Raw genomic sequence first — 12995 nt, forward strand, 5'->3', positions numbered from 1 at the left:
ACACAAAATAGTGAAACACAAGAAAAATATGTTTGACCTTATAATGATTTTGTACAATACATTTACTTTGCTAAACTTATTCTGCTTATTGAATTAGGTTACAGTCCCCATGTACACACTAAATGACAGCAGGAAGCATGGTCTAACAGTACAATTATAAGACAAAATATAATAATAAAAATAGGAGAAGTCCCCAAAGAACACTTAGAAAGCAACTGTAAATTATTATTCATTATAACAGAAAATGGAAAACTCTCATATTAGTGCAGTTATCAAAGGATAAATCAGGTCAAGGGAAAAGCAAATTTATCTTAAAGTGCCCTGGAAACTGTGGGCAGCTCAAAGTGTTTATTCAAGCAGAGACTGAGTTAGAATAAAGAGGATCATCATAATGAACCTAGGGGTTCCAAGACTCTGAATACACCCTTTTTCGTTGTCTTTCTGTGTGCACGTATGAATCCACAGAGGAGTTAATCTAAAAAGATATAAGGGAAATTCTTGAAAATTAAACATAAATGAGATGAGAATCCAGCTCAGGAAAAAACAACAAAAAAAGCAAAAACACAACAAAAAAACCTCTGGCATTTTATATGATTTCATTTTAAGCAAAGGAGCACTCCAATTATTTATTTACCTCCTTATTTATTTTTTAGATCTTTCACACGCAGTGTATATATTTGAAGTACTTTTTGTGGTCCCCACTTCATTATTCTTGTCCTCCACAAATCACCACTTCATAGTTACCGCTAACATATTGAGCTCTTTCTAAGAGCCAGGCAGTGTCCCAAGCCCTATGTGTCATCAAATCCTCACATGAATTTTGTAACGTAAGTATAACTATTATTTATCTCTTGTGGATGAAGAAGCCATGACACACAGCTCCTTTAGCCTGCTTTCCCAGCCAGTGTCTCAAAGGAAGAGGTCCACACCTTACTCTGAAGAACAAGGAATGTCACCTCACTGGGAAACAGGGCTTTGTGGAGATAATCAAGGATCTTGAGGGGAAGCTTTTATCTTAGATTTTGTGAATGAGCCCTGCCTGAGTTACGGGACATAGAAGAGGAAGAGCTGTAGACAGTCAGGGAATTCTCATGATGGCAGAGGCGGGAACTGGAGAAACATGGGTCCAAGACAAAGGAACAGAAATAATAGAAAACTAGCAAAGGGAAAGATGAATTCTCCCCCATAGAATCCTGGGAACCAGACAGCCCTGCAGACTCTTGGACTTTCAGCCTTTAGAACTCTGGGAGAAGACACTTATGTTATTTAAACCACACAGCAGGTGGCGATTTGTTAAAGCAACCCAAGAAAACCAATGCAACCACCAACTATGCTGCCACAGTCTGGGAAAATTAAGCATCTCTTGGTGACCATCTTTTTTTCCCCCACAATGCAGGGCATGAGGCCAGCACTATGATACTGACTCATATCCACAGCCCACACAACATACCAGAGTGTAACCCACAAGAAGATCAAATCCTGCTTCTCTTTCTGTGTACCATGAAAACAACTTCTGAACCTGACTCCCATATAATTCGAGTTTCTCTGAATTCTGCACATGCCTACAGTCCTTTATTTCTACAGCTCAACATTCACTGTTTCTGCTCTACCTCAAATCGATGGTGGTGCAGCATCTTGCAATTAAAATAACAGGTGCTTGCCTGACACATATTATTCACGTGTTTCACACGTTATTTAAGCAGTGTATAAACTACATGCTTAAAGCCAGGCGTTGGTGGCACACACCTTTAATCCCACCACTTGGGAGGCAGAGGCAGGCAGATCTCTGTGAGTTCGAGGCCAGCCTGGTCTCCAGAGTGAGTGCCAGGATAGGCTCCAAAGCTACACAGAGAAACCCTGTCTTGAAAAACAAAACAAAACAAAAGATACATACTTAAATTATCATAAATAACATGTGATGTGGTAGCACTTGAAAAATGAGATGTGTTCTACTAATACTATTCTGAAAAGCTCCTAAAATTTCAATCTAGGAAGTAATCAAAGTTGTATGTGAATAGGTACTTAGCACATACTTCGAAGTTCTCCAAATACACATTGAGTGCTTCACGTAATCATGACATTCTTGGGGTTGATCGACTGTTATTAAAAATTATTTCTATCTTACTGAATAGTCCCTGTTTGTGCCTCCACATCTCGTCTACCACCCCAATACTGGGTCCTTTTGTTGATGAGAAGAACCATCCAGAATGCCACTCATAATTGATTTAAATTAGATTTGGGGCTTCTTAGCTGATGATGTTTAATGAGATTTTGGATCTCATCCATTGCACTGGATCCCTTTGTCCCTTGCTAGTGAGTAAATTCTCTGGCAGACAGGATGATTGGAGAAGGGGGTTGGGTGTTTATTCCATCTCCTCTATCTATGCCCTTGGGTCATAGCCCCTGGGATGGGTCAATCTGGAGACCTCCACGCCACCCAAATCTATAAGTTTCCAATTGCTTCAAGCTCTTTCTTTTCTTCGAGATTTTGTGGAGATTTTGTTAGTAGCACTATGCCCTCTCATCATGAGATCTTGGTGCTTCTCTTCATCAAATTGTTCTCTCCCCCTCCCACACCTCCATAAACAGCTTCACCAATAAACATTTCAGCTATCCCTTTGGGTACATTTTTTCCTTCCATCAGACTCTCACTGAGACAGCAGTTGAGTGTGCTCCCAACAACATCAACTACTATATGGATGCTTAAACTTTTCCCATAAATAAAATTAATCTGTATTTTGTAAATACATTCATTTCAGAAATTTGCAATTAACTATGCAGATGTGGATCCTTTCTCCCCTAAAAGCAACAAAAATAAAAGATAATAACAGGACGATTTGTTCCTCTTGGACACTTGTACCTAGAATAACTTGGCTTTTATCATTGAATGATTTGGTTCCAAAGTACCTGTCATCACCATCAACGATGCACTCAGGGAAGGCAAGGCTACAGCCAAATAGCAGGATATGTTGATAGCAACTGAGGCGATGGAGGTACGTAAAGAACTTGAGGAACTTCTCCATGTCCATGTTTTTGACAATTGGCAAGATAGGTGCCAGGGTGCTGTGGTAGGGAAGAATCTGACACTGGCTGTGAGTGATGTTCATGCAGGCACCTGGGAAAAGGAGACAGTTACATTTAGAAGTCACATAAGAAATCTATGTTTGCAAATTTATGCATTATAACAGGTTAATGAGTTCGAAATACAGCATATATTTCATATTACAGTGCAACCATAGTAAGGCAACCATGCACATAAGTATATATGGGCATAACAATGAAATCAATTTAGTAGTAATTATGAAGGGAGAGTTGGTGTTTCCTCAGAAAATGTAGAAAACTCTCTCATAGGATCTGCTGCAGGACACTTACCTGGGAAGGACAGAATGTATCAGTGTGCTTAAACACCCATATTTTTTGACACTCCATTGCCACTAACAGGAATTTGTCTCAAGAAAATAATCATGGTTGTGAATGCAGATTTGTATATGTGGACCATACGTAGCTTACTAATTTTCAAAGATGGAAGCCCAAGCCTTCAACAATGGAGATCGGGGTTAAAGTATATGAACAGACAATGGAATATGTAATTCTAGGTATGTGAGATGCTTTGGAAGACTATTCAATCATATGGAATGGTGGGCTAAGTCAGTAAGCAAAAACAGCACTTAGGAAAAATCTGTCTACCTAAATACATACAATGACACGAGGATCTGCCATGCAGACTACAGTATACTTCACAATCATATCAGAGCCTCTAACCTCGTATTTTTTCATAGTCAGTTCTGATAGACAATGTCACATCCATGGCCCAGCCAACTCTTCCACCCCAGGAACTTGTATGCTTAGTTTAACATAAATCTAAATAGTGACAAGAGTTCATGTAATGGGATTTTAGTATACTTTTATTTTTCATTTTATTTTATACCCTTGCATTGGCTTAATAACCATTTCATACTTTTAACTTAAAGTTTGTTGTTGTTCATGCAAGCTATTATTTAAAAACAAACTCACGCTGGGCGTTGGTGGCACACGCCTTTAATCCCAGCACTTGGGAGACAGAGGCAGGCGGATCTCTGTGAGTTCGAGGCCAGCCTGCTCTCCAGAACGAGTGCCAGGATAGGCTCCAAAGCTACACAGAGAAACCCTGTCTTGAAAAACAAAACAACAACAAAAAAAAAACTCACAAGCTTCATAAATAGAGTGAAACAACTAACTTTCTTTCAATGGAGGAAAAGAAATAGGAGGAGAAATTCAACAAAATGGGAACATCTCTTTTGGGTCCATATTATTTCCAGAGAAAGGATGTTAATATCCTCTCTGAATGTAAGGCTAACTCCATATCAACAAAACTAGCATTGACAGACAATCCTGACAGTTTAGCATGATGACACAACGGCCCTCTCTATCTGTAACTTGAGATGAATGTACTCTCTACTATAGCGTTGCCCACTCTTTCAGACACAGCTCAGAGTCTACTTTGAAATCCCTGTTTCTCTTCTTCCGAGTACATTTCTTATCTCACTTTTCCAAACTGCTCTTAAAGCTTCCCAGGTTCTATAGGAAGTCCATCCCCCAAATGATCAGACTGTAGCTATTAGACCAAAGAGCCCCATACCCTCAAAAGATTCCATTCTCCATTTTTAGACAGCATTCACTGATCACTGAAATGTGCTGATTTCAATGATACAAGATAAAACATGGTCGCCAAATTCTGAAGGCAGCTGGAAATTGGTGTTTTTTGTATACCAGAACCTTTAGCATAAACATGGCAAAGACATTGAAGCCATAGCACTTTCCTGTACCTCCCTATCTTCAAAATATAAAATGAGAGCAGACTTGCAGAACAAAGGACATTCAAATGGGTAACAGAACATAAATACACACACAGACACACACACACCACAACCTCAGCTCTTTCTCCTCATAATAATTAGGTTCCTTAGGTAAAAGAGTCCTATTCTCAAGAAGTAATGAATTAAGACTAATTTTCCAAAGCACAATTATATCATAAAACTCAAGTCTAACACTACAGCATGGATTTTCTCATTATGACTGAAGAAGCTACAGCTTCCAGAAATATGTAGTTAGAAAGATAATGGATAGACAGACAGACAGATAAATAGGCAGACAAGTGACTTACAGAAACATAGAAGACCAGTAACAGGAGTGAGGATGATATTCAGGCACCCTGGCCTTCAGTACATTTCCTCATTGGTCCCTACATGTCCAAAGCACAGCAAACACTGAAGGACATTAAGGGGCTAGAACTTAATGTATGGTGAATGAGAATGAAAGCTTTAGTGAGGAAGATCCCGTTTTGATGGTAAAAACATGTATAAATTCTAGGTTGGCAGATGGCGCCTAGGAGGGCAGTGCTGGCCGGTATGATGACCACAGACTGCTTTACAATTGCAAGCGACATGGAAAACTGTAAAAGTTAAGATTGGGCAAGAACACTCAACAAACCTAGCAAAGAATCCACCCATGGCCAACAAATAGAAAAAGGAATTCTTTTCTAATACTAACTGCAACTCTTTTATATACAGACAATTGTGTTTATTTCTCATTATCCCTCCTGCCTCAACATTTGGATCAAATATTACTTTTTCCTAGAATGCTCCATTGTCTTTGAAACACGTATTGTATATGTACATATTCTCACCAGCAGAAATTTATTTCCTAAGCCAACAACATGCTGTGTGCCATGAAAAGTCACTTCTCCGTAGGGATGAGGACCAGCCTTTTGAGACTGGGCTCGTTTATAGTTACTATGACATCAAGCTTGATTTTCAGAGGGTGGAGGAAAAGCAGGGGGCACTTTTCTTTCCTGAGAATTTAGCCGTGAATCTCATGGAAATTAGAGGCTGGGATTGACGCATGAGAACACATACAAAATACAGTGGGTAGAATTGGCCTTAGTGTTCCTTATAGACATGGTTATTTGATTATTATACTTCCTCTTGAAGAATGGTTACTTCAAACGCAAAACCGGGGTGGAGAATCTGGAAAAATAGACCCAAAAGAGGAAAACCGTTGCCTGATATAAGGTGTTCCAGGTGAACTGTTGGTTCTTACTGATGCTTTAATTCTAAAACACTGCTTCTAGTTAGAAACGATTCAATGACAGTTGTCAAAATATGCCCTGACTAATAGAAGCTTCCCATTCAAGAGGGTGCTAACTGTGAAGGCACAGTGGACCTGATAGCTATGCTCATGATTTGGGAGTTATAATTTCATAACCCAACATAGTGGTTTTTTAGGTCATATTGGGGTTGTCCCTGATGAGATCTCATTGACTTAGTAGGATTTCAATGCTAGACTTAGAAACTAAAGGTGGGTCTTCCATGGGAGTTTTCCATGTGTTCATTTGCAAAAGTGCTAGAGTTTTTTGTTTGTTTGTTTGTTTCTGTTTTTGGTTTTTTGAGACAAGGTTTCTCTGTGTTACAGCCCTTGCTGTCCTGGAACTCACTCTGTAGATCAGGCTGGCCTCCAACTCACAAAGATCCTCCTGCCCCTGCCTCTAGAGTGTTGGGATTACAGGCATGTGACACCATTGCCCGTCATAACTGCTGTTTTATCGGGAATTAGGGAGAGTCAGAATTCTTATGTATTTGCTTATTTTAAATGCAAAGGAAGAATAAACGGTTAACTTGTCTAAACTAGCATAGATGATCTAAGGTTCTTAAGTAGCCTTAAGTAAGTAGCCTTAAAATAATGAGCTTCTGGGCTGGAGATATGGCTCAGAGGTTAAGAACCTGGGCTGTTCTTCCCAAATACTGGGGGTTCAATTCCTAGCATCCACATGGTAGCTCCCAACCATCTGTAACTCCAGTTCCAGAGGATCCTACACTTCCTCTGGTCTCCAGAGACACCAGGCATGCAGATGGGGCACAGCTATACATGCACACAAAACACTCATACATATAGGATGAAATAAAGGAATCTAAAAATATTAAGAAAAATTTTTAAATGATGATATTCATAGCATGGCTTGTCTGGGAAAGAAATCTGAGAGTATATGGGAGGGAAAAGTCCAAATTCACTTCCTAGACATCGGCACTTGGTTTTTCTATTTTATCAATATCATTCTTTCTCAATTCAAACCACAAATTGTCTCATTTTCAAACAATGCAATGTAGTAATGGTGTGTTTCATTTTGACTTGCATTTATTTCAACGGTGCCTTCCTTTAAATATTTCTTAAAATTAAATAAAATCTGTTTTTTAAATAAAAGTGAAGAAGTGACAAAAAAAACCACAGCAAATATGTAACACTATCACTTGACAAGCAGAAGCTGTCCAAATTAAAAATAATGAAAAATCTGCTTTCTAGAAAATTTTCCTGTCTGATACCTAATATCCTACCAGGAAACCTATGTGAGCTTCCAATTGCCTTGACACAATCCCACATTTAATTAAAGGGCTACTAGTCTTAATTTCATCACATCAGGAAAGAATATTGTATCAGAGATCAATGGTTTGCCCAAAATGCATTTTAAGCCGTGTTTTGCCTCACAGGTCTCCCCTGGCAATGCCCCCTGGATGTGTTTGCCCTGTCTCCAAGGTCTGCAGATCTGTGAGGTCAAGAAGCAAAGCTCTTTGTACACAGTCCTGCTTAGTGGTTTGGGGAGAGAGTCGTAGCAGGATTGGCCTTCTCTCCAAAGTTTCCTTTAGCTCCTCTCATAAAGTCTGTCGTTAATTTTGATGCTACTTCCCGTATTGTCTTCAGTCCTTTGTGTGGTGACATTGTTGTGAACATTCTTGCCTCCACTTTGGTCTGTGTATTTTTGTGCTCAGTATTGACTGAGCCACCACAGTTCTCCCAGCATTGTCCTCTGCCCATCCTCAGGCATTAGTTCATTTGCTCTGCCTACAACTCGTGATCTCCGATTCACAGCTGAGGAAACAAGGGAGCCGTTTCCCCGACAGCCCAGAGGGCTGGCCTCTGACTCGATCTACCTCACTCCAGGCTCCAGCCCCATTCCACCAGCAGCTGTCTCCTAGCCCAAGCATCTTCTCACCTAATTTACATCAATTCTGCAGAGCCCCATGTGCCACAGGTCTGACTTCCACAGGGGTCTCTCTCCCCATGTGACAAACCCCTATTGTACTCCTAGTGCATGCTAGGCACTTCTCCAGCCACGAATAAAATGGCAAGAAGCGAGCAAAGTCCCTGAATATAAATATAAAGTACAGGATGAGACACCCACCCATGATCCTGATGCCCAGAGGGAACCAAATAAGAGACACACCCCACCAGGAAGAGATGCACCCCCACAATCTGTCTATTCTTCTAGAGAATGGACCTAGGACTATTCATAGGCAGAATCCAATGGAGTCTCTGTATCAGCTCTAACAATTAATTATGTAATTAATTCATCTGGGATGTTTTGCTGGAAGAGCTCTTGTGCATTAGTATCTGGCAACAGTAACCATCACAAAACACTGTGAGGACCACAGTCTTGCAGAAGTGCCACTGCAAACTTACACAAACATACATCTGCAAGGACATTTGTCCAGCAGCCATTTCTTTAATCTTGGACTGACACTATCCTTATGTAATCACCTTGTATAACTGTAGCCAAGGATTATTATTGCAAAATATGTAATTCCTGTTTCAACAATAACAAAATAGATTCCCCTTGCATCCACTTCTTTGAATACACATAGTTCACTATGGCAGGCATTATATATATTTACTATCCACAAATAAACTTAATACTTGTAGAAACTGTGATTATTGTTTGAACTGACAACTTTAAAAAGGAAAATTCCTCCTCTAAGAAATATACCAGTGGGTTAGAGAGATGGCTCAGTGGTTAAGAGCACTGACTGCTCTTCCAGCAGACCCAGGTTCAATACCCAGCATCCACACAGAGGCTCACTGCTGTCTGTAACTCCAGTTCCAGTGGACCAAACACCATCACCCAGACATACAAGCAGGCAAAACACCAATGTATATAAAATTTAAAAAATTTAAGTAGTTCATTTTTTTAAAAAAAGAAATATACCAGAACTAAATATTCAACAAATGGTGCTGGCACAACTGGATTCAGACATGCAGAAGATTGCAGATAGATCCATATCTATCACCATGCACAAAACTTAAGTACAAATGGATCAAAGATCTCAACATAAATCCAGCCACACTGAATCTTCTAGAAGAGAAAGTGGGAGATACCCTTGAACGAATTGGCTCAGGAGACCACTTCCTGAACATTACACCAGTAGCACAGACATTGAGATCTGCAATTAATAAATGGGACCTCCTGAAACTGAGAAGCTTCTGTAAAGCAAAGGACACAGTCAGTAAGACAAAACTATAGCTCACAGAATGGGAAAAGATCTTCACCAACCCCACATCTGACAGAGGGCTGATTTCCAAAATATATAAGAGATGAAATTAAAAAGTGGGGGTGCAGAACTAAATAGAGAATTCTCAGCAGAGGAATCTGAAATGGCTGAAAGACACTTAAGAAAGTGCTCAAAATCTTTGGCCATCAGAGAAATGCAACTCAAAACAACTCTGAGATACCATCTTATACCAGCCAGAATGGCTAAAATCAAAAACACCAATGACAATCTATTCTGGAGAGGATGTGGAGAAAAAGGAACACTCCTCCATTGCTGGTGGGAGTGCAAACTTGTATGACCACTTTGGAAATCAGTATGGCGGATGCTCAGTATGGGAATCAGTCTACCTCAAGATCCAGCAATTCCTCTTTTGGGCATATACCCAAATAATGCACGTCCATACAACAAGGACACATGTTCAACCATGTTCATAGCAGCATTGTTTGTAATAGCCAGAACCTGGAAGCAACCTAGATGCCCCTCAACTGAAGAATGGATAAAGAAAATGTGGTACATTTACACAATGGAGTACTACTCAGCAGAAAAAAGCAACGGAATCTTGAAATTCACAGGCAAGTGGATGGAAGTAGAAGAAACCATCCTGAGTGAGGTAACCCAGTCACAAAAAGACAAACATGGTATATACTAACTCATATATGAATTTTAGACATAGAGCAAAGGATTACCAGCCTACAATCCTCTTCACCAAAGAAACTAGGAAACAAGAAGGACTCTAAGAGAAAAATGCATGGACCCCAGAGAATGGGAAGGGGCAGGATCTCATAAGCTAATTGGGAGCATGGGGGTAGGGGACAGGGAGCTACCAGAATGAGAGGAGGAGAAGAGGAGGGGAGAGGAGGAAATGGAGGAGCAGAAATGTTGAGTTGGGGGAAGAATAGAGGAGAGCAGGATGAGAGATACCATATCAGAGAGAGCCGTTATAGGTCCGAGGAGAGATCTGGCACTAGGGAGATTTCCAGAGATCTACATGGATGACACGAACTGACAATCTAGGCAAAGGTAGAGAGGATAACCTAAATTCCCTTCTCCTATAATGAGACTTTTTATGCCATCCTAGAGCCCTCATCCAGTGACTGATGGAAGCAGAGGCAAACATCCACAGATATACACTGAACTGAACTTTGGAACTTGGTTGCAGAGAGGGAAGAATGAAGATGAAATGGGTCGGTTCCAGCTGGTGAGCCCCACAGAATCAGTTGGCCTGAACAAGGGGGAGCACATGGACTCCAGACTGCTGTCTGGGAGGCCAGCATAGGATTGATCCAGACCCCTGAACATGAATGTCAATGGTGGAGTCCTCCACACTCTAGGGGGTCCGTGGTAGTGCATTAGTATTTTTCCCTGGTGTAAGAAGGGACTTTGAGAGCCCTTCCCACGTGAAGGGATGCACTCTTGGCCTGAACACATGGGGAAGGGACTAGGCCCTGCCCAGGATGATATGGTGGACTTTGAGGCGCCCCGGTGAAGGCCCTACCATGCCTGGGGAGTGGAGGGTGGATGGGGTGGGGGGACAGGTGGGGGTTGGGAGAGGGTCGGGGGAAGGGGAGGGAAAAGGGATTGACATGTGAAGCAAGCTTGTTCCTAATTTGAACTAAAAAAATTAATTACAAAAAATAAAATTTAAATAAAAAAACAGAACTAAATATTCAAACAGCAAAAATGTAAGATTCAGACACCAAAAGAAGCAACTTGACCCGGATCTTTGTTTTTTTCTGTGAAGTTATATTCACATTCAAACATTTTGCTTTCTGTACACTGTCTTCATTGTTCCCATTATGACACTTAAGTTTGTCATCATCTTGTATTTACCAAGGACTGGTAGTCATCCATGAGATCATTGAAAAATAGCAATTCCTTTCTTTCCATTGGCTTAATCCCTTGCCCCTGAGGGAGAAGGAAGCACAGCAGAGGCCTGACTCAGAAAACTCACCTTTTCAGACAACGAACATATCCCATGAGCATCTTATTAAGTGCTCCTGCATCTTTCCACATTATGTCAATTAGCACCTTCATTATAGCATCAACGGATACAGGCATATCTCAACTTCATGAAGGTTCTGATAAATCTATTGAAAATTGCAAATATTAGCCAGGCCTGCTGGCACAAGTTGTCACCCTAGCTACCCAGGAGACTGAGGCAAGAGGAACACAAGTTCAAGGCCCACCTGGATTACAGAATGAGTTCAAGGCAAGCCTTCATAACTTAATGAGATCTGGTCTCTAAGTAACAAGTAAAAAAAATATTTAAAGAGGGCTGGGGAATAGTTCAGTAATAGAGTATTTGTCTGGCATGTGTGGAGCCCTAAGAATCTCTTGGCAGTACAAAAACAAAAGTAGAATCGGTCAAATGTATTCATTGTGGGTAATGTAGCAGTGTGGAGCTGGCACCAGGTGTTCGCCATGTGATCAGGTGGCTAACTGGGAGTTGAGGATTTGCAATTGCCAAGAGTCACAGGAGAACACAGTATCATTCTTCCAGGCCAGGAGAACATCGAAGTCCCAAACTCAAAGTAGGGCTTCCACTGCATGCATGCAAAAGAAATGGAAGTCAAGCAACTATAAACTGGTTAGTAATTTATTCCCATTATGCTCCCACATCAAAGTAATAAATTTTTCACTAGAATGTCATGGGGGTATACCCAATATGTATCCGATGAATGTAAGATGATATCACATTGGGCAAACTCTTGGCTTCAAAAGACTTTTTATTGAATAGTAGGGACGTAGCTGTAGAGAACCATTATATCTGAGACCCCATGGCCTTCCTGCTGCTAAGATTTCTGCTACTGTTCTCAATAACCTGTTCCCTAGATGTCTTGACAGTGTATGAGGTACCCCCATTCTGTTTCCTCCATAATATCTGTGTCTGCCTTCAACTACCCTCTGGACAGTAGCTCTGTAGTTGAGAGCTGCGCCTCTCTTCTCTCTAAAAAGCTACACTGTGAGCCTTTGTTATTCTCATTGTTAGCAGGAGGCCTCACCACGATAGAGGGAAGAAGAAGGCTATTCTAACCAACTTCAAAGGTGGGAGAAATATGAAGTCATAAACACCATGCAGTAAAATGCTACAGAGTTCCTGGAGGATGGTGGAGGTGCTAAGGATAGGTCTAAGGATAGGTCTAAGTAACAACAGGAGGAAGCTCTGGAAACTCTTGGTCTTAGGTAAAAACTTGCTGCTCTGGGTTTGAGAATGAGGCCACTTACAACACTGGGAAACATCAGTCTCTTAAAACATCTTAAAAGTAACATTAGTTACTTTTCTCTTTTCTGTGGCAAAATGTCTGGTAAGAAGCAACTTGAGGGAAGAAGGAGTGCTTGTCTAACATGTTTGAAGATAAGGGTTCAAACTCAGAGAAGAAACTCTGTCATCTGCAGCAACATGAATGAACCTGGAGAACACTGTGCCAAGCAAAAAGAGAAAACAAACTTATGATTTCACATATATGTGGAATCTAAAACCATTAAACTATTAAGAACAGATTCATATTAGGGTGGAGAGATGGCTCAGAGGTTAAGAGCATTGTCTCCTCTTCCAGAGGACCAGATTTGATTCCTAGCATCCACATGGTGGCTAACACTTATATGTAGTTCCTGTTCCAGAGTACCTCTCTGGCCTCC

General features: G+C 40.8%; 1 protein-coding gene across 1 annotated transcript in view; it reads right to left on the reverse strand.

Moving 5' to 3' along the window:
- The window catches only part of Corin (corin, serine peptidase), a 174417-nt gene that overhangs the window by 131703 nt on the left and 29719 nt on the right, over nucleotides 1-12995 (reverse strand). The window contains exon 4 of the mRNA XM_035453040.1: nucleotides 2908-3115. Coding sequence (XP_035308931.1) covers nucleotides 2908-3115 — 208 coding nt within the window. The remainder of the gene's footprint in view (nucleotides 1-2907; nucleotides 3116-12995) is intronic.

This window comes from Cricetulus griseus, assembly GCF_003668045.3.
Source record: "Cricetulus griseus strain 17A/GY chromosome 1 unlocalized genomic scaffold, alternate assembly CriGri-PICRH-1.0 chr1_1, whole genome shotgun sequence".
Taxonomy (NCBI): domain Eukaryota; kingdom Metazoa; phylum Chordata; class Mammalia; order Rodentia; family Cricetidae; genus Cricetulus; species Cricetulus griseus.